The sequence below is a fragment of the Myotis nattereri genome (genome assembly GCF_964212035.1).
Source record: "Myotis nattereri genome assembly, chromosome: 21".
Taxonomy (NCBI): Eukaryota; Metazoa; Chordata; class Mammalia; order Chiroptera; family Vespertilionidae; genus Myotis; species Myotis nattereri.
Genome location: NC_138097.1, coordinates 15,355,052 through 15,378,066, shown reverse-complemented (window position 1 = coordinate 15,378,066; position 23,015 = coordinate 15,355,052). Strand labels below are relative to the sequence as shown.

At 49.9% G+C, this 23,015-nt stretch overlaps 1 protein-coding gene across 1 annotated transcript in view; it reads right to left on the bottom strand.

Moving 5' to 3' along the window:
- Nucleotides 1-23,015, bottom strand: part of AGBL1 (AGBL carboxypeptidase 1) — a gene marked incomplete at both ends in the record, with an annotated part of 230,964 nt that overhangs the window by 134,580 nt on the left and 73,369 nt on the right. Inside the window, one exon of the mRNA XM_081114799.1 lies at nucleotides 20,112-20,265. Within this exon, the coding sequence (XP_080970925.1) occupies nucleotides 20,112-20,265 (154 nt within the window). The remainder of the gene's footprint in view (nucleotides 1-20,111; nucleotides 20,266-23,015) is intronic.

The following is a 23,015-nucleotide window of genomic DNA, read 5'->3' as shown; positions in this document are numbered from 1 at the left end:
ATGGCACATGACTCCCAAGTAGACTATGGGAAATGAGAAGCCTTAAAACACACACACACACACACACACACACACACACACACGGTGTGAAAGTTGGGGGTGAATCACATAGATTTCTAAACCACCCACGTGCAGGGATGGCCTTGCAAGTTAAGAGGAAATTAATGAGCCCCGGCCAATGTGGCTCCGTTGACTGCAGCCTCGTCCCGTGTATGGAAAGGTTGCGGGTTCAATTCCCGGCCAGGGAACATACTGAGGTTGCAGGTTTGATTCCCCCATCAGGGCATGTACAGAAGGCAACCAATCGATGTTTCTCTCACATCGGTGTTTCTCTCTCTCTCTCTCTCTCTCTCTCTCTCTCTCTCTCTCTCCTCCCCTCTCTCTAAAATCGTCCCCTCTCTCTAAAATTAATAAGCATGCCCTCAGTTAAGGATTTGAAAAGAGGACATTAATGAAATACTTATTTTTGTCCCTTGTGGTTTAGAGACAGACAAACCCACAGAGCAGCAGCGAGAACGACACAGACAGATGCACAAGACTGCGTGCCCGCAGCATACAGACTCTAACCCGTGAGAATCCCAGGTCACCCGTTTTTCCGAGCAGCATCGACATGGGAAGGTCCCCCCAAAGCTAGGTCATACAAGCCAAACGACACCCCGCTAGCGCCGGGTTTGAAACAGTCCTCCCAGCCGGGGCCGAGGGACTGCGTCAGAGGCGGGCCTTGCAGCCTGCATGTCAATGGGTGTCTTAAAAATCAAGTCATCACTTGCAAGTTGACTTTGAGAGCTCTCCATTCTGAAGCCGCTGGCTATCACTCTGCTATCACTCTCCCTGAAATGTTAGAATTCTCGCAGCTACTTTTCGAGACAAGACAGGGCCGCCCGGGTAAGACTGGCCACCACGCAGGCCTGGGGTCCCCCTGTGCTCCGAGCCGACACCGGGTCCGCCAGCTCCACAGCCTTGGGTCACAGCCCAGGGCGGCATTCTCTCTGCGGTCAGTCACGGACGTGCCCTGAGCGTCAGGGCCTTAACTTGGAAAACTGGGGAAATAGTACCTGGTGACAGAAGCTCACTGCCTTATTGTGGTATCACTTTGCAGCCTATACAGGTGTCAAAACCATCACGTGTCCAACCTTAAACCACACAATGTTACATGTCAGATATATCGCAATAAAGGTAGGAAGAAATAGTGCTTCTCTCATTGGGCCACTGTCCAAATTAAACATGAAGATGAATGTAAAGCATTTTATTAAACTATTTTTTTATTGATTTCAGAAAGGAAGGGAGAGGGAGTGAGAGATAGAAACATCACTGATGAGAGAGAATCATGGGTCAGCTGCCTCACGCACACCCCCTACTGGGGATCGAGCCTGCAACCCGGGCATGTGCCCTGACCGGGAATCAAACAGTGACCTCCTGGTTCATAGGTTGACGCTCAACCACTGAGCCACAGTCGCCGGGCAAATGCAAAACATTTTGCAAAGTATAAGGTACACATTAATTGCTCAATACATGTAACTAAGTTATATAATTTTTAATTAAGGAGGATTATATTAGTCTTCAGGCCATAGTAAATTGAATGAATGGACAAATAAATTATTGGCATGGCCACATCTAGCTTGAATGAGAACCATTCAAATTTGACTTTAAAAGCTCTTATCTAGCCCGACTGGCGTGGCTCAGGGGTTGAGCGCCGACCTACGAACCCAGACATCACGGTTCAAATCTCAGTCAGGGCACATGCCCGGGTTGTGGGCTCGATCCCCAGTAGGAGGCGTGCAGGAGGCAGCCAGTCCATGATTCTCTCTCATCATGGAGGTTTCTCTCTCTCTCTCTCTCCATCTCCCTTCCTCTCTGAAATCAATAAAAATATATTTTTTAAAAAATCACCATTCCACCTCATTATGTTGTGAGAATGAAAGGAGATGACACAGGAGCTTGAGCTGAGCCAGACATATAGTAAGTGCTCAGGAAATAACTCTCGTCAGCTTCTGCGAAGCCGGACTACCTTCCGAAGGCCCCAGTGGGAAGCTCACAGGGCTCGGAACACAGGCAAAACCCAGCACCGGGCTGCCTCGGGGTTGCCACTTCCTCTGCCCTAAAGAGTCTCTAGGAGACAGAACGCCCACCCCCACCCCCCACCCCCCCAAAAAAAAGAGGCAGGAGGAGGAGGCTGATGGGAAGGGAACCCATTTTCCCTGACACAGAGATATGTGTCATGGTAATCAGCATTGACGGGAAAAGGAAATCAGGGGGATTTATGTGACAGTTTAATAGGGTTTTGTGAAATACGATATTCTTTTAAAGTTTGCCTGAGCGAGGTAGACGGCACGTGGAGGGGGCGCGGGGGATATGGGCAGTAGCTGTGAAAAGATGCAGATGCTGTATTTGAAACTCAGAAAGTTGCCCCTCTGTGTCTCGGCTGCACTGTGCAGAGTGTTACCTATTTTTTAAAATATGTTTTGTATTGATTTCAGAGAGGGAGGGAGAGAGAGAGAAACATCAGTGAGGAGAGAGAATCATGGATCGGCTGCCTCCTGCACGCCCCCTACTGGAGATCGAGCCTGCAACCCAGGCATGTGCCCTGACCGGGAATCAAACCGTGATCTCCTGGTTCCTAGGTTGATGCTCAACCACTGAGCCACGTGGGCCAGGCCAGCGTGTGATGCATTTATACTGAACATACATATGTGCACACCGAGGTGTGAGTCCGTGTAGATGCAAAGTCTACCCTGAGGCAAAGTGAAGCATGAGGCATGAGGAATGCAATGCCTGGATACTACATGAAAATTTGGAATCTCTATCCAGAAATAACAATCTATTTTTTTTTCTCACAAAGCATCCACCTGCCAGCGTATCTAAGGAGGATGTGGGCGGAAAGTTGGGCGCCAAATCACCCATCACCCACCAAATCCTGGAGTCTTGCCCCCTGGAACCAGTGAGCATGGCCGCCCCCTGCTGGACAGAAGCGGTACTAACCCATTCCACCAGCTCATCAATGAGATTAACAACAGGAGGGGGGGGGGGGGCGTGGAGGGGGAACCAGTTACACCAAAATGTCACCTGAATAAAAAAGGCTTGCAAATGGTAACTCAGGATATGAAAGAATGCCATGAGAGAAGCCTTTGGACCCTGATAAGGAATAATGAAAATAGAAAGCGGGGAATTTGGGGCTCGTCAGCACGGATTGGAAGAAGCTGTACCCTCACTTCAGGGGCCCGGTGCAGTCATTGAGACCAAAACGCTGCTAGAGAGAAGGCCAGTCCATCAGGCTGTGAAAACCACCGTTATCTTAAACTAGAGGCCCGGTGCACGAAAATCGTCCACTGGAGGGGTCCCTCAGCCTGGCCTGTGCCCTCTCACCGTCCAGGGGATGTCTGCCTGCCGGCTTAGGCCCTCTCACAGTCCGGGATCCTCCGCTCCTTAGCACCCGCCTGCCAGGCTCCTTAGCGCTGCCATGAGCCCGGCTTCTGGCTGAGCGGCGCTCCACCTGTGGGAGCACACTGACCACCAGGAGGCAGCTCCTGCATTGAGCGTCTGCCCCCTGGTGGTCAGTGAGCGTCATAGCGGCCAGTCATTCTGCCGTTGGGTCGATTGGCATAGTAGGGTTTTATTATATAGGATGCCCAGCTCCCTGGGCCCTGAATCTGTGCTGACACAGCCGCCTTCCGAGTTCTTTGCGGACTCTGCCTGAATCGATGGGGTGTAATCTATTCTGCTCTCCTTTCTTCTCCTATTAGTTTCAAAATTATAGATTTTTATGTCTGTGTGTTTAGTGGCGATCTCTATACTATAAATCTCCTGAACACCGTGCAACGTTGTTCACGATGTATTCCTCCCTCCCAAACAGGACAGGAATTTTGGCATACGTCGAGGACCCATTAAATCCTGCTCTCCCTCCCCCTCCCCTCCCCGTTCTGTTATGGTTGTCTAGACTTTATCTTAGAGGGTAATAAATTGTTGTTTCTAGGTGTGGGTATACCTTCATTCCTCCTGTTTGGTATTCAGAATGCACTTTTTTTTTTGGCCAAAGCAATATCCAGACTTAATGCAATGCACATCAAAATTCCAATGGCACATTATTAAAGAAATAGAACAAAAAAAAACCCATCAGATTTGTATGGGACCCAGTTTCAAATGACTCAAGTCTTTCTTCTCTTCTGCAAAAATTCTCAGTGATTATTTCCTCAAATATTGTTTCTCCACCCCTCTTTCCATTCTCTCCTGGAAGTCCTGTTAGGAATGCTTGTTAAACGCCATATGAGCCCGGCCAGGGTGGCTCAGTGGTTGAGCATCAACCTATGAACCAGGAGGTCATGGTTCCATTCCTGGTCACATGCCCAGGTTGCGGGCTCCATCCCCAGTAGGGGGCATGCAGGAGGCAGCCGATCCATGATTCTCTCTCATCATTGATGTTTCTCTCTCTCTCTCTCCCTCTCCCTTCCTCTCTGAAATCAATAAAAAAAAATTAAAAAAACAACAACACCGTATGAGTGTTTGTATATAAGTACCGATTTGTCCCACTCTAAGCCTTAACGGAGTTTGAAGGAGGTAACTGGAAAGGCCAGTTCTCAGATATAACCTCAGTCTTCTCCGATCCTCCTCCATTTATGAAATGAGCTGGATGAAAGACAGCGGGGAAGGCGTGTGCCCCTGCCACGGTCAGGTACGTGTCTCACCAGAGATAAATCCTGAAAGCAACAGGGTGCCAATCCTGCAGTCCCAAGGCGACTGCCCGCGGGGACCTCCCAGCACCCACCCGGTTCCCCTTCTAACCGGGCAGTCCCACGGGTGCTTGGGAGCGGGCTCCGTGAAATATTCACCCCCCAGTCAGCAGAGCGCGTCGCCGCCGGCATCCACGCAGGGCTGGTTAAAAGAGCTTCAGCCATCTGACTCTGCCCGTCGGCCTCGTTAGTGATCAATTACCAGCCAGGCCCGCCCTCTGAAGTCATTAATACAGGCCTTGTCCTGTCACACCCGTAATTGGGCACCGCATGTCCAATAACCCGTCCGCGGCTGTTATTAATAAAGCCCTCGGAGCGCCCCCAGGATCCGCGCTGTGTCAACCACACGCCGCACGGGGTCGTTTTTCACCGCCTTCCCACGAGGCCGCCGATAGATCAACACAAACCGGCCCCGGCGTGCCCGGACCCCGAGGCGCGGAGTCTGGTGGCATCATTAGCATCGATGCACAGAGCTTCCAAAACAGCGCTGCTTGCACAAGCGTCTCCCGTGGACGGAGGGGGCGGGGGTCGCCATAACTGACTTAAAGAGGTTGTGTCTCAAGCGCACCTGCCTCCATCCAGGTCCCTTGGACTCAGAGCCCTCGCTTGTGGCCACTGGACTCTACCGCCTCCTACTGGACGTGGGATGGCATGACCCACGGCCATCTCAGAAGATGCACAGTCCAGCCTGCGTGCTGCACAGCACCAGTGGGCTCGATTCACGCACACCATGACGTGTGTCCTTACGTGTGCCACACGGGTCCGGCCACCGGGCACCGAGCTATGAGCTTGATGCCGGCAGAGGTTCGGGACTCGCATCCCAAAGGCGGCTTTGAACAGAGGGCCCCTGGACCGGCTGGTGTGGCTCAGTGATTGAATATCAACCTATGAACCAGGAGGTCACGGTTTGATTCCCAGTCGGGGCACGTGCCCGGGTTGCAGGCTCCATCCCCAGTGCGGGGCGTGCAGGAGGCAGCCGGCCGATCCATGATTCTCATCATTGATGTTTCTCTCCCTCTCCCTCTCCCTCTCCCTAACCCTCTCCCTCTCTGAAATCAATACAAATATATTTTTAAAAAGAGTGTTCCTACCTGTCTCACCGCACTATCCCAGTGACAATAACAGAGATGCTACAGGCCGAGATACCATCTGCTTTTGTGTCCGCATCTCCCTGGCACAGGAGCCGTGCCCCCCCCCACCCCCCGCCCCACACGATGCCCATCGACACACATTAACATAGATCTCATTTGACGCCAACGGTCCTCCGGTTAATTTACACAGAGCCAAGCCGACCTTTGCCAATGGGCCCCACGGCACGGGGAGAGGGAGGGAGATTTACAGCCGGGAACCCAAACGCGGCTGCCCTGTGAAATACGGGCTTTTTCACGGCTCTGTTGGAACTTCGCATCAGCCACGGAGGAGCGGTTCCGTGATTAGTCACCAGCGGAGGAAGGAAAAAGGCCGTCGGGGGGCCCTCGGGGGCTGTATGTCACCGCCCAGCCGCGTGTCCCCATCGTGATGGAAAGCCTCGCCGCCTCGGCCATGGCGAGGCCTGCCAGCCACACTCAGAAAGAGACGGGCTTCTCCAAGTGGGGAGAAGCGGGAGACCCCACGGGCGCGGAGAAGGTCCGTACAGATCTCCCCAGTGGATTCCTGGGAGAAGGAGTTCTGCAATGCTCCCTCCCTCTGGTCATCTTCGGTTAAATCCATCCGGACCCCATGAGCCTACGCTTTTCTGAGCTCAGATAGGACTTCGATGGGGCCTGGGTCTGTCTACCACACCCGTGAGGAGGGGCAGAAGCAAGAGTGACTTCTGGCCCTAGCGGTGTGGCTCAGTGGATAGAGCATCGGCCCACGGACTGAAGGGTCCCGGGTTCGATTCCGCTCAAGGCTGTGTACCTTGCTTGGTCGTAGGCTCCTCCCCGGCCCGGGCCCTGGTCGGGGTGCATGCAGGAGGCAGCCAATGGATGTGTTTCTCTCACACCGATGTTTCTCTCTGTCTTTCCCTCGCTCTTCCACTCTCCTTAAAAATCAACGGAAACGTGTCCTCGGCTAAGGATTTAAAGAAAGGATTTCTGCAGAGACCAGAGCCTGACAACGGGCAGAGTCCGGCCTGCTGCTCCTATCGTGGTACCGAACGGGGGTCGACCTCTGAACCAGGAGGTCTCGGTTCAATTCCCCGTCAGGCCACACGCCCGGGTTGTAGGCTCGGTCCCCAGTGCGGGGCGTGCAGGAGGCAGCCCGTCCATGACTCTCTCTCATCATTGATGTTTCTCTCTCTCTCTCCCCCTCTCCCGTCCTCTCTGAAATCAACAAAAATATATTTTTTTAAAAAAAGCAAAAGCGGGGGTTGGAGCTGGAGCCTGTCCAGAGAAGCCAGCCACCTCTTTCCACGCGGAAGCCGGACGCGGGGAGTGACCGCACCGTCCGATGCCGAGCACACACACAGGCAGCAGTTGTCGTTCCTGACGGGCGCCTGGTGCCGGGCGGCCCACAGGGCGGCGGAGAGCGTTCATTTAGCTCCAAATGCAGTTTATTTGCTGAACTGGTTTTCAGGTTGATTCTCTCCTGTTTCCTGCTCCCTAACACAGTTACCTGCTGTTCTAGTTGAATCAGCGAAACCTCAGGGGCGGCTCTCGTGACTTACAGAGGGCGATGATCAGCAACTCAGAACAGACTCTGAAACAGGGAAACGCGCCCCCCCCCTCGCCCCCCCCCCCCCCCCCCCCCCCCGCTGCCCGGGCAGCATGTAGCTGAGGACCGGGCCTGGAGCAGACGCAGCAGGAGTCTCAGGTGTGAGGACCAGGGCGTACCTGTGCTGTGTGCCATCAGCTCCTTCGCCGATTTCTGGTGGGGCCTGAGCTTCTGGACATCTGGGCGGAGCCCTGGAGAGCCGGTGCGGGCTGGTTTGGGCTCCTTCCTTCCTTCCTTCCTTCTCCCAATCCTCCCCCAAAGATATTTTTTCCATTGATTTTTTTTCTTTGTTTGTTTAGAGAGAGTGCAAGGGATGGAGGAGGAGGAGGAGGAGGAGGAGGAGGAGGAGGAGGAGGAGAAGGAGGAGGAGGAGGAGTTGAGAGAAACATCAATGTGAGAGAGACACATCGATTGGTTACCTTCCAAACACGCCCAATCGGGGCCAGGGATCAAACCTGCAACCGAGATACGTACCCTTGACCAGGAATGAAACCCATGACCCTTCGGTCTGTGGGCCGATGCTCCAACCATTGAGCAGAACTGGCCAGGGCTGGGCCTCTCCCTCCCTCCCTCCCTTCCTTCCTTCCTTCCTTCCTTCCTTCCTTCCTTCCTTCCTTCGATTTTACAGAGAAAGAGGAAAGGAGAGAGAGAGAGAGAGATGGTGAGAGAGAATCATCATCGATCGGTTACCTCCTGCACGCTCCCCAACCAGAGATCGAGCCCGCATGTGCCCCCGATGGGAATCGAACCCGGGACCCTTCAGTCCGCAGGCCGACGCTCTATCCACTGAGCCACCCCGGCCAGGGCAGTGCTTCCCATCTTCACACAAGAGAGCAACTAGCCCAAACAGGCGCTCTTATCTCTGTTCTTCAACTAGCAAGTGAAGGACTGAGTGAGACGTGCTACGATTCTGTTGCTGCTCGGAACACGTGAAACCTCCCCGTGTAGAAACGATGAGACTATCTTCTCGGTGCACGCCACCACCCGTTACCTGGGGTGCTACGAGGCGCGCCGGCGCGACACGCAGGTTAATACCTAGCAAACTGCACCCCTTCCAAAGAGGCAGGACGCACCAGACGGCACAGGGAGAGAAGAAACACCATGCAGAGAGCTCAGGAACAAATCCATTCCATTTGCAAAACACCGCGCACAGCCGAGCCCCAATGGTCCGCGACCTCGGGCGGGGAGAAGGGAGCGTTTCAGGGGTCACACGAAGAGGCAGGCAGGGGCACCGGCTTTCTGGAGATTAATTTTACACCTGGGTGAGGAGCGCCCCTATTACACTCTGAGACTCTGGCATGGTTAGCTCAGGGTTCCAAGCAGAGTGGTCCACGGGCAGTGATCTAAGTTGCAATGCCCTTCCCTCCAGCCAAGCTAGCCTCAGCAGTGCCTGCCTGTCAAGTGACTCTCTTTGCAGACAGTGGATGAAAGTCTATCCTGTGGGGTTTGGGTTTTTTTAATATATATATTTTTTATTTCAGAGAGGAAGGGAGAGGGAGGGAGAGATAGAAACATCAGTGACGAGAATCATCCATCGGCTGCCTCCTGCACGCCCCCTGTTGGGGATCGAGCCTGCAACCCGGGCATGTGCCCTGACATGGAATCAAACCGTGACCTCCTAGTTCAGAGATTGATGCTTAACTATTCAGCCACAGGAAGATGAGTCCTGGACCAGGAGATGAGTCTTAATCTAATTCAAGGTTCGATTCCCAATCAAGGCACATGCTCAGGTTGTGGGCTCCATCCCCAGTGCAGGGCATGCAGGAGGCAGCTGATCGATGATTCTCTCTCATCATTGATGTTTCTCTCTCTCTCTCCCTCTGCCTGAAATCAATAAAAATATTTTTTAAATAATAATAATTGGTGGGGGAGGTAGAAGAGGGTAGAGAGGAGATAAATGGTGATGGAAGGAGACTTTACCTGGGGTGGTGAACATACGATACAATACACAGATGGTGTATTATAGAATTATGTACCTGGAACCTATATAATTGTGTTAACCAATGTCACCCCAATAAATTCAATGAAATAGATAAATTTTAAAAAAATCATTGCATTAAAAGAGAAATCGGAAAACCAAAAGACAGACATTGAACCAATAAAGGAATTGAATCAATAGGTTAAAAACTTCTCACAACAAAGCACCAGACACAGAGCCATCTACAGGCAAACTTCCCCCAAGAAAGAGGTCATTGTGACGTTACACAAACTCGTCCAGAGAATAGAGATAAACAAACAAAAGTAAGTATGTCCTCAACTTATTTTAAGGGACAAATAGCGCCGATACCCAAATCAAAGGCAGCAAAAGAGGAGAAAATTACAAGCTTCTCATAACCAGGTACCTATATGCAAATGTTACATAAAGTAAAATCAAATTTAGTCAAGCACTGTATAAAAAAAGATAATAGATTATGACAAATGAGTTTACACCAGGACTGAGAGTTTAGTTTAATATTAGAAAAATCAATTAATGTGATTTATCTCAATACCATACTGAAGGACGAAAAGTATCTGATAATCATAATAGATGGGGAGAGAAGCATCCAATATAACTCCACATCCATTCATATTAAAAAGTGTTTAGCATCTGAGGAATAGAAAGGCACTTCCTTAACTTCAGAAATGAAACACACACACACACATGCATTAAATGTTTCTCTCTCTCTCCCTCTCCATTTCAGCGCCAATCTGACCTATGCCAATGTGCCCCATGGCACGGGGAGAGGGAGGGAAATTTACTTAACTTTGGCATGCACCTTCAGAAAATGTCATTCTTAGTGGTGAAATGTTGAAAGCATTTCTTTAAGATCAACAACAACACAAAGATGCCCAGCTGGTGTGCTCAATGGTTGAGCATCCACCCATGAACCAAGAGGTCTCCGGTTCGATTCCTGGTCAGGGCACGTGCCCAGGTTTCGGGCTCAATCCCCAGTGTGGGGTGTGCAGGAGGCAACCAATGGATGTGTCTCTCTCATCATGGATGTTTCTATCTCTCTCTCCCTCTCCCTCTCCCTTTCTCTTCCCTTCTATAATCAATAGAAATATATTTTTGTTTTTTTAAAAAGAAAGAAAAACCACAGTCAGAAAGCAAGGCTGTAAAGGGGAAACTGATCATTTAGACACCACCACCTCCCGACCGCACCCTGACTCACAAGAAAGATAAACTGTGTCCCACGGAGCCATGCTGGGCCTTGCAAATCATATAAGCTCCAAGTCCTTTCACACCCGTTTATCCAGACCCATCTATTCCAAGATAAAAGCACGGACAAAACGACCTAACACAGTCTCGGCAGGAACTCATATACAGTCGAGATGCAATCACTGACTACACATTCCAACAGCACGGCTTATGGGTTCTGACCAACCCCTGCCGACACCATCTCTGACCCACTCGGGCCTCCAAGCCCTGTGAATGCCTTCCCGTAACTCCCCTTTGGACATGCCCAGTGACTCCCCATTTGTGAAGTTGCTGCAAGTTTATAAATCTCACGTTGTTTGCCTACAGGTCTGGCTCTAGTGGTCTTTGGCCCCCAAGGTTTTGCCAAGAGCTGCATGCATCTGTGTGGATGAGTCACTCTTAAAAGATGCCCAACTCCAGTAATTAAAAAAAGGCACAGAGGCAGATAAGTTTTCTATTTTTATGAAACGTATGTTTGGCTCAGTGGCTAGAGCATCAGCCTTAGTGGAAAGGTCCCAGGTTCGATTCTGGTGAAGGACACATACCCGGGTTGTGGGCTCGATCCCCAGTAGGGCGCGTGCAGGAGGCAGCCGATCCATGATTCTCTCTCGTCATTGACGTTTCTATCTCTCTCTCCCTCTCCCTTCCTCTCTGAAATCAATAAAAAATAGATTTAAAAAACAACAACAACATATGTTTGTGATTAAACTAGAAAGAAAAGCAGAGACATAATTAACACAAAATTCTAAAGGGAAGAGAAGAAATGAGCCTTGGATAAAACACTCAGGGCGTGGGGTAGGTACTGGCAACGTTTCCTTTAACGGGTGGTGGGCAAACAGGTGTCTACTGCATGCTTTCATCCTCTGCTTATGCACATGATGAATTGTACTGTACATGGAATACGGCTCATGATTTTTAAAAACTAGCTTTTCCAATGAGGAGACGGGGGCTGCTCTTGGTTAAGTGGTCTGCCCAAGCTAGCACAGATAATTGGAACATAAAGCTCTGGATGACAGACTCGCTCGCTGCTGTATTCCCAATGCCCAGAATGGAGTAGTCCGTGAGGCGGATCCACAACAAGTGTTTCTGGAATAAATGAGAAGCTGGGACCCACATATGTGATACCACCTTATTTTTTCGCCACTCATGACACCATAATGCATGAACCAGTAAGTCCCAGGAAGAAAGCTGGGGCCAATAATGTCACCAAGGGCCTTTCCAGTTAAATGAGGTGCTTATCTATATATATAAAAGCCTAATATGCAAATTGTCCCCTTGGGAGTTCGACCAGGGAACCGGAGTTCGATCGCTCGCTATGACGTGTGCTGACCACCAGGGGGTGGCGCTGAAAGAAGGAAGGCCCAGCCAGCAGCCAGCAGCTGGGAAAGGGAGGCCCTGGCCTGCAGCTGCAAGGCCCCAATTGGCCCTGATTGCCGGCCAGGACTAGGGACCCTGCCTACGCACAAAATTTGTTCACCAGGCCTCTAGTATTGTATAAATCTCCGTGTTGAGAATCACTAGGGCCCAATCTGGCCCAGACTCTAATTTTTACAAATAAGGTTTTATTGGAACACGACCACGGCGGTTTGTGTGCGTGCATTGGCTGTCGCTGTTTCTGCGTTATGATGCCACCAGAGTTGAGTGGTTGAAACCTAACAGGTATCTTTTCTTGGTACAACTTCTTGGCATGAGATCAGCTGAAGGAGAAGGTTGTCCCAGTGTCCATTCGTGATTGGCTAATACATTTCCTGGATGTAGGAAGTTCCAAAGAGTTGTTCCTCTACCAGGGTCAACGTTCACATGGCCAATTTGGTTTTCCTCTGGACAAGTGACAGGGAGAGCACCCATCTCTCTCTCTCTCTCTCTCTCTCTCTCTCTTTCTCTCTCTCTTTAAATATATATGTATATTTTATTGATTTCAGAGAGGGAGAGATAGAAACATCAATGATGAGAAGGAATCATCGATCAGCTGCCTCCTGCACGCACCCTACTGGGGATCAAGCCTGCAACCCAGGCCTGTGCCCTGACCGGGAATAGAACTGTGACCTCCTGGTTCATAGGTCAATGATGAACCACTGAGCCACGCTGGCCGGGCCCATCTCTTTCAAGTGAGACCCTCCTCCCTGCTGGTCAGGGCAGGTCTTGCTCAATAAGCAGAATCCACCAGCTCATGACGCTGATATCACCCACCTCATCCAGTCAGGCTCAACCTGAGGCATCATACCCCCCAACTCTGCCTTTTCATTCCCACCCCCTTTTATTTTATGTTTCAAACATGTCTATTGATTTTTAGAGGGAGAAGAAGGGAGAGAGAGATATGAACATCAAGGAGAGAAAAATCATCCATCAGCTGCCTCCTGCACGCCCCCAGCTGGGCATCCAGCCCACAACCCCGGCATGTGCCCTGAGCGGGAATCGAACCAGGGACCTCCTGGTTCATGGGTCGACACGAAATCAATCGCTGAGCCACACCGGCTGGGCCGTACCCCCTTTTATTAAACAATACAGGATTGAGAAAGCTTAGCTCATCCTGATGGGCTCTGAACTAAAGATAATCATCCTTCATTAAAAAAAAAAACAAAAAAAAAACACATCAGTTTTATCTCTAAAGTTACTCCAAGAAAAGTGCTTGAGTGCTGTGTAATTAACATGTGGCAGCAGGTGCTGGTGAACAAAGCAGGCACAAGTATAATAACTTGAAGTCAATAATTCATAAACAATTATGTATTATTAATCAATGTATTGGGGCCCGAACAGCAGCTAATGAGATTACGCTGATTGCCACACGGAGCTGCTGGATGCACATCGATTTAATCTGAGCGCTTAATTAAAGTGTGCAAGTTGCCCAGCAATCATTACATCACAGCTTGCCTCAAAGGAGGACAGTTCCCCTTCGGCCTCACTTCCTCATGTATTAGGAATGTTGTTGATTGAAAAAATAAAAGATAAGGGTTCTGGCTCTTCATAACAACGTATGAAACGACACCAGATGGTCTGGCTACATTTCCTTCTTTTTTAAAATATATTTGTATTGATTTCAGAGAGGACGGGAGAGGGAGAGAGAGAGAGAAACATCAACGACGAGAGAGAATCATGGATCGGCTGCCTCCTGCACACCCTCTACTGGGGATCAAGCCCACTACCCCAGGCATGTGCCCTGACCGGGAATCGAACCCTGACCTCCTGGCTCCTAGGTTGACGCTCAACCACTGAGCCACACCGGCCGGGCCTTAGTTGGATTCTCAATGCAGAAACGCCAGCATACCTCTGCACTAAAATTCTTATTTCCTGCTGGTGGGGGCAGAGGGGAAGTGGTCCCGGAACTAGAAAAGTGAGCGTGTCCTTTCAGCAGCACGAGTGTCCATTGTAAACAGACAACGCCAGGCAGGCCGCTTCTGGTTTACAGGCTTTCAAACCCACATCCCTGATGTTTACCCCCGACGATAAGCACACAAACACAGACTCTCCTCCGTCCTAATGGAAAGACGCGGCGCGTGAAGTGCGGAGGTCGCGGAGTCAGAACTTCCATTTCTTAGCGGAATAATGGACTAATAGCCCGAGCGCTCCTCCCAACGCGACAGCCAGCGTGCGGGGAAGAACCATTTTTTCAGAAACCGTGATTTGGGCCGCAGACAAGATGCCTACAACGAAGTGAGCCCGAAGGCGGCTTGGGAGATAAGCAAGCAGCAAAGCGCAACCTCCCCCCAGCCCCCCGCCACCCCCGTCTGGTCTCAGCCAAGCCTTGGAGACCCTGGGCTTCGGATCTGAAGGCTGCGGGAGACGCGGGGCAGTGAGGGGTGGGCGTGCGGTAGGAGATGCCGGCATAAAGCTGAGACTCCAAAGGCCTTCACGCTCGGGGCGCAGAAAGGGAAAGCAGGAACCACGCTTTATCTCCACTCCTCCCCGAGGAGCGTGACGACAGGCGCGTTCTCACACAAGGCGGGAACTCGTTTCTGGAACTTCATTCGTTCCGGAAGTGTGTTCGAATCATTTTTTCCCCATCGGTTGGTTGGTTAGAGCATCATCCTGACACACCGAGGTTGTGGGTTCGATCTCTGGCCAGGGCACCAGCAACCAATGGCCCAGCCGGCGTGGCTCAGTGGTTGAACATCGACCTATAAACCAGGAGGTCACCGTTCGATTCCCCGTCGGGGCACATGCCCGGGTTGCAGGCCCGATCCCCAGTAGGGGGCGTGCAGGAGGCAGCCAATCCATGCTTCTCTCTCATCGTTGATGTTTCTCTCCCTCTCCCTTCCTCTCAGAAATAAAAAATAAAAATAATTTTTTTTAAAAGACTCACACAGTTTGGGGACAAATCTGAGCTCTAGTCCTCCCTAGTCTTTGAACTTCCTCAGGGCCTCGATTTTATCACCTAAAAATGGAGATGATAAACCTGGTTCTCTACTTCTTTACCTCACAGAGCGGCTGTGTGGAGCAATTAATCATTCGTAAACACTCTGTGAACAGTTAATTACCTTAGAAGATATAAATTATTATATCTCATGAACACATCTATAGGGGAAAACACTCTAGAAGTGATTCTGATGAGACAGCGTGCATGTTTTCTGTGACCGTGACCACACGCAGCCAACATTCAGTATGCCCGCTAAGTGAGAAGGTTACTCGGGCAACGCGAAATGTGTTTATTTCCCTCTGAAACAGACTCTCTCCTATAGCCTACCGGCTTTACCATTATGTTTAGCCCAAGCCCTCCTATCGTTTGCAGGCCTTTGCAAGCGAACATTTCCAAAAAGGAACACGTTCTTCCTCCACAGAAGTCTTACCCTCTCACCTACCCACCCCTTTGTCGGCATTAACATGGGCGCCCATCACCCAAAGTCCAACTAGTTCAGCTCCTTGCCCATGACCCTTGCTCCCCATCAACCACTGGGACCTCTCACTTCTAACGTAGACGGATCTCCTGAATTTGCACCCTTCCCTCCCATGCCCATACCCTTGTCTTCCCAGGAACCTCATCATCCACGTAGATGGCTAATAAAGGGTGTCCCAAAATTCACGCAAGAAGTAATTTTGATAGAAAACACAGGTTTATAATTAAAAATTGTAAGTTTTTATTGATTCATAAAGTATACAGTATAGGGTTATGGATGGAATAGCACATCGGGTCAATGGCCTCCACGGCTTTGCTGGCACATACGCAAAGCCGTGGTCTTCACTGGTCTTCATGGTCCCTGCTCCTGGGCCATCATTGGTACTTGGTAATGCTTATCAAATTGAAGGGGTTGAAATCAAAGGGCAACAGATAATAGAATCTGATTCAATAAACCAAGTAAAATTAGGCTTTTATTTTTTGTTGCTGTTGTTAATGCTCATGTAAAATTCAAATCTTGCGTGAATTTTGGGACACCCTTTAGTTGCTATTAATTTCTTAAACACTTAGGAGAAGCCCAGCCGGTGTGGCTCAGTGGTTGAGAGTTGATCTATGACCCAGGAGGTCACGGTTCGATTCCCGGTCAGGGCACATGCCCGGGTTGCAGGCCCGGTCCCCAGTAGGGGGCGTCCGGGAGGCAGCCAATCAATGATGAAACATCTCATCATGGATGTTTCCATCTCTCTCTCCCTCTCCTTTCCTCTCTGCAATCAATACAAACATATTGAAAATAACTAAGTAAAAATAAAAAAGCACGTGATCGGGTATAAGCAAAGCTCCTCAACGACAGGTTTCTACATCCTCCCCACCCCCTCCGACCGACCCTGGAAGGAGGAAGGATTCTAGATCTTTCTTTCCCTTGAGTGACCGTGCCAAAGGGGGAAGCGGAAAGGAGCTAGTCGCCAATCTATGTGTCATTGAGTTTTGAGGGTTTGTGTTGAGGTAGGATGATTGCAAACCTCTACTTATGTAGATGAAGGCTGCTCACACGAAGAAAGATGGGGAAAATCAAGTCTAAGGTGGTTTGGATGTGTCTTATCGTTTTAATACCCCCACTTCTATGTCTTCTCAAGACAGAGTCAAGCCCAGCCGGCGTGGCTCAGTGGTTGAGCATCGACCTATGAAACCAGCCAGGGCACATGCCCAGGTTGCAGGCTCGATCCCCAGTAGGGGCGTGCAGGAGGCAGCCGATCCATGATTCTCTCTCATCACTGATGTTTCTATCTCTCTCTCTCCCTGTCTCCCTTCCTCTCTGAAATCAATAAAAATATATTTTTTTTAAAAAAAAAAGAAAGATTCAAGTCATTCTTCAAATAGTTTTTGCATTTGGGACTGAGGTTTCTTTGAGAGCAAGGTGTCACTATAGGACCACACACCTATGGGATTATGCAGCTCACCCGTAAGGGTACGGGTCCCCTGATGCTACCAGACAGGCGAACGCTGTGGTCCCTGTACTCCCATGACCTCTGTCCGCTCCACCCCCCTCCGGTTCTGTGCTGGTACAACGTGCTGTATTATAATGACCTGTTCGCATGACCTTCACACGCCCATGCCCTGCGGACTCAGAGTGCCTCCGTGACTAAGATTCGGTGTTTATTTCTGTATTCCTAATACCCGCTGTGCTTCCTACCCCTGGCTGCCTGGAGAGATGGAATTCCCCAGGTACAAAAAAAGGGCGCAGTTCAGTTTCTGTAATTCTAACTCCTTTTATTAAAAATCTCCGCCGAGAGAAGTCTTTATGCCCTTGCAGTTCATTTCTTTTGTTCCAATATTTGTCAGAAGCAGCGCTTTACAGGGGAAAAAAGGGTGGGTGTGGGAGCGAGCATAACAGAACCAGGAGACAAGAAATATAAGGTCCAAAGGCACCTGTGTCATCTACCAGCCAGGTGACTTAGGTCGGCTCAGCAGCAACAGAGAAACCAGACCTTGATCGCTTTTATGGCTGTTTAAGCTCCACGATGCAGCGATAACCTTAGCAATACTTGGCGCCACATTCCTGGGGGGAAAGGGCAGAAAAAAACAAAAACCCAAAAAAACCCCAGAGAAATGTGCCCCAGCTGTTGTGGCTCAGTGGATAGAGTGTCAGCCCATGGACTGAAGGGTCCCGGGTTCCAGTCCGGTGAAGGGCATGTACCCCGGTTACAGGCTCCATCCCAGGCCCTGGTCTGAGTGTGTGCAGAAGCAATCAATGGATGTGTCTCTCTCTCACATCGATGTTTCTCTCTCTGTCTCTCCCCCTCCCTTCCACTCTCTCTAAAAATCAATGGGAAAAGTATCCTCTGGTGAGGATTAAAAAACAAACACACACACACAGCCCTGGCCGGTTTGGCTCATAGAGCGTCGGCCTGCGGACTGAAGGGCCCCGGGTTCGATTCCGGTCAAGGGCACATGCCTGGGTTGGTGGCTCGATCCCTGGTGGGGGGCGTGCAGGAGGCAGCCGATCAATGATTCTCTCTCATCAGTGATGTTTCTATCTCTCTCTCCCTCTCCTTTCTTCTCTGAAATCAGTAAAAATATATTTAAAAAATAAAAATAAAAAATATTAAAAAACAACAACAAAAAAACCACACAAAAAAACCAGAAATGTGGATTCTTCCCGTGCATTTGTTGTCCTTGGGGCGCTGCTCTCAATCCCAGCTCTCTCCCAGGGGATGCACTGCTCATCGCACCTGCTCAGGGGTCTCTGAGGGAGACCCAGGCCCGAAAGGAGGCGAGACGATACTCGAAGAAGCCGAAAGGGGGATTCTGTAACTGCTTAGTTTTCCACTCTGCGCTCCTTTAAAACCACTTCCGAGCGACAAGACAACTCCCGACCCCAGGCAGGTGCCTGAGGTAGCGCTGTGCACCCCCAGGGACTCCGTGTAAAATCTTTTTCGCTGAGAGCAGCTATTGTCTTCCCAGGAAAAGCTTTTAGCATAATGGCAGGCGGAACAGAGCACCGCTTTTGTGAGAATATTTTTTTTTAAGAAACGAAAAAGGAGAAAGGGATTCTTCAACCAACGCAAAGGCGGCCTCCAGCTCCCCCCATCTCGGCCCCCTGGGAAGAGCAGTGTGTGGGGCCCAGGAGATGGGGGGGGGCGGAGACAGGCAGGAGGGGGTAGGAAGAAGGTTAGCTCCCCTCCTGAGAATAGAAAGGTTATGTTCTCCTCTCTTAGGGGATGATCAAAGCAGGGTGGAGGTGCCTCCCATCCCAAAATAGGAGCTCCGCCCCCTGCCACCCACCTTGGATATTACTTGCCTTCTCCCCAGTGAGTCATTTAGTGACTATGGTACTTGGCGAATGAGTTTCTAATAAGAGAATGACATTCTCCCTCAGGAAAACTTCCACCTACCAGGTCCCCCTGTCAGTTCGCTCCCCAGTCTTCTCTTTTGTCTCCCACACCTTTTATTTTTTTTAATATATTTTAATTTATTTCAGAGAGAGGAAGGGAGAAGGAGAGAGAGATAGAAACATCCATGATGACAGAGAATCATGGACGGGCTGCCTCCTGCACGCCCCCCACTGGGGATCGAGCCCACAACCCGGGGCATGTGCCCCTGACCGGGAATCGAACCCTGACCTCCTGGTTCCTAGGTCGACGCTCAACCACTGAGCCACACCGGCCGGGCTCCCAAACCCTTCTGCATTGCAAAGCACTCGTCATTCTGCGTGGTCTTTCTTGCCTATGGAAGGTGGGAAACTAACTGTACAAATCAACTTTACAAGCTGGCTGGCTCCAGGTACACCCCACTTGTACACTGTGTGTGTGTGTGTGTGTGTGAGAGAGAGAGAGAGAGAGAGAGAGAGAGAGAGAGAGAGAGAGAGAGAAGGCACATGTGTGCGCTTTGCCAGGGTTCTGGGACTCCACCCCCTTCCTCTCCAAACCTGGCTGACCTTGAGCTTAGACAGCAGTCAGCACAGTGAGGGAAGTCCCTGATTACCGGCTGGAAAATGGGTGATGGATCTATGCAGGCAAGTTCAACCCTCTTCCCACCCAGCCACCCTCCCCTGCCTTCCCTCTGAGGTTCAAAAGTCTGTTCCGTGCAAATACTTTCAACAATAAAGATACAATCCCTCTATCAATCAATCAATCAATCAATCAATCAGTCAATCAATGATAAAGGCTGGAAAACAGGATGCAGAGTTCCGATTGTGTCTTAGGACAGGAAGTGATGTCCCTACCAAACTGCTCTCCATGCCAACCAGCCATTCCAGCCCCCCACCCCCGCCTGCCTTTATTTTTTCCGCAATTTATTTTTTCTCCCTTTCACAACAGAGCGACAGTAGTATTTATCCCCAAAATATAGACACACCTTTTTCTGGCAGCTCAACGGATGCCTCTTTCGGTTCAGACTGAACCCCTTGGAATAAATAGTCATGCAAAGTGTGTCTGCTTGTTTGGAGACACCCTGTATTTGTGGTCACTCGCCTTAGGGAGCAAGCGAACCCAGTCTCCTTGGATTCACAGCAATTCTTGGGCCGTACCAGGAAGGGCTGGAGCTGGTATTTCTATAGAGATGGGCTAGTCCCCTAACGTTTATGGAGCTTTGGTTCTCCAAGGGACAGATGCGTCGCTGAGACTCTGAGACCCTCACCCCGACCACCACCCCGATCTTCAAAGGAGGGGGCCCCCGTGTCACTCACGGAACTGCTCCAGGTGGGCCGGGCTGGCCGAGGCGGGCATGGCGGTGACGGTCACCAGCGGGCAGGCGTTGCCTCCCAGCGTCCGACAGAGCGCCTCCTGCCGGAAGTACACCGTCTTGGGGTCCACACTTTTTTCCAGGAGGTCCAGGTGAGTCTGGAGCGGAAACAGAGCAGGAGCGTGTACGGTTAAGATTTGGGGATCATGATGCCCATCGCAGAAAACAGCAACACAGCTTACACTTGTGTGAGTCCTGATCGGTCTAGGTCAGGGGTGGGCAAACTTTTTGACTCGAGGGCCACAATGGGTTCTTAAACTGGACCGGAGGGCCGGAACAAAAGCATGGATGGAGCGTTTGTGTGAACTAATATCAATTCAAAGTAAACATCATTACATAAAAGGGTACGGTCTTTTTTTTTTTTTCAGTTTTATTCATTTCAAACGGGCCGGATCCGGCCCACGGGCCGTAGTTTGCCCACGGCTGGTCTAGACGTTACTGTGGGACCCTGACCGGCACAATGTTGGGTGTGAAGTGATTGAAGAGGGGGCTCTTCCCGCTGCCCAGGGGATGGTCCATGGGGCTGAGTGGGGAGCAACATTCCCGCACAGCCCTGAGGTACCGAGTGTCTGATTTCTACGGCACGAAAGGCGAGAGGACGGGGCACACGGCATCGCTGACTGCCCGCCGCCTGCACGCCTCATGCTGGGGATCGAGCCCGCAACCGGCCATGTGCCCTGACTGGGGATCAAACCAGTAACCTCTTGGTTCATAGGTCAACACTCAACTTTTGAGCCACACAAAGCAGGTGATGGAGGTTATTTTTAAAAAGTGATTGTGTGCGTGTGTGTGTGTGTGTGTGTGTAAAGGTAAATTCATAGATGCACATCTATGTATACACAAAAACTCATTCTTGGGTCATACTTCCTTCTGCAACACGAGATGCCAGAGGGAATGAAGAACTACCCAGAACTTGCAAGTAGAAGAAAGGCTGAAAATCCAGTAAACTTATAATCAGCCAAGTTTCTGCTCATAGGCAAATGGAGCATATATGCTTAGATATGCAAGAACTTATAAAATAGATCACGCCCGCCCGGCGTGGCTCAGTGGTTGAGTGTCGAGCTATGAACCAGGAGGTCCCGGTTCAATTCCCGGTCTGGGCACATGCCCAGGATGCAGGCTCGATGCCCAGTAGCGGGGTGTAGGAGGCAGTCAATCAATAGTTCTCTCTCATCATTGATGTTTCTCTCTCTCTCTCTCCCTTCCTCTCTGAAATCAATAAAAATATTTTTTTTTAAAAGAAGAAAGGGAGAGAGAGAGGGAGGAAGGAAGGAATGGAAAAAAAAAGCAAAGAAGCATAGAAAATAGGATAAAATCGAAATGATAGAAGTGACACCAAAATTTGCTGTAAGTCTAAATAGGTTAAACAGCCTTATTAAATGACAAAATTCTTCAGATTCGTTTTTATGAGTCCCACTGTATGTTGTCTATAAGAGATGCTTTTGAAGAGGGGAGAAGAAAAAAAAAAAAACCATGACGTATATGAAAACATGCCTACATTATCTATTTTGTTTGCCTCTCCTAAAATATTTTGAGAGAGAAATATTGAAACGCAAAGGCTAAGCAAACAATAAGTTATAGCAGGCACGGCCGCGGAAATATGCAGCGGAGCCATATTCAAGAACAAGTCCCATTAAATGGGACTTAAAAGTCTTATTTTGACAAAGGGCACAATATGCAATGAACGTGTAAAACTCATAAATCTGAAGAATCAAATAACATCGGATTGAAATATGCAACGTGAAAATGGCAGGAGAAACATTGCACCCGGAATGAGGGACGCCAAGACGGTACCTCCGTCTTAAATAAATCAAATACACAAAAATAATGATATACTGCATTGGAGCAATATTATTTTTATAGATATATGTCAAGGTTTTTCTTGACAGAGAACATCCTTTTATTTTTTTCCTCAAGCATCCATGGAACTGTGACAAAATTTAACCATATCCAGGGCTATAAAAATTCAACAACTTTTCTTTTATTTTAATATATTTTTAGGGCCCTAAGTGGTGTGGCTCAGTGGATAGAGCGTTGGCCTGCGGACTGAAGGGTCCCATGTTCAATTCTGGTCAAGGGCATGCACCTGGTTGTGGCCACATCCCCAGTGGGGGCGTGCAGGAGGCAGCTGATCAATGTTTCTCTCTCATGGATGTTTCTCTCTATCCCTCTCCTTTCCTCTCTGTAAAAAATCAATAAAATATATTTTAAATATATATATATATATATACACACATATATATATATACACACACACACATATATATATTTTATGGATTTCAGAGAGTAAGGGAGAGGGAGAGAAACATCCATGATGAGAGAGATTCATGGATCGGCTGCCTCCTGCACGACCCCACTGGGGATCAATCCTGCAACCTGGGCATGTGACTTTGACCAGAATCGAACCCGGGACCCTTCAGTCCGCAGGCCGAAGCTCTATCCACTGAGCCAAACCAGTTAGGGCAAGGGGTGGGGTTCTTTATAAAAGCGGGAATGAGGTCAAGGCAATTATGGGACCCCCCGCCCACACACACACACAGAAAAGTCCACCTCTCCAAGAAAGGAAAGATATCTGGCCGAGGACTTCGCGGCAGCCTCACGGGTACCCCTCCCCAGGAGTTCCCTGGCCTCCTCCTTCATCAGCTACTCCCTGCAAACTTCCATCAAAGACTGCACTTGACCTCAGCGGGCGACCCTACTGGTAAAGTGAGAAGCAGTCCGCACTGGGAAATCGTTTCTTATTGTGCTCCCCGCCATCCGCTGCGCTCACCGTCCCCCTGACTCGGAAGAAAGCCACCTCTAAGGAGGCGCCGGCCTATTTTATTCTGTGGACTGCCCAGTGCTCCCC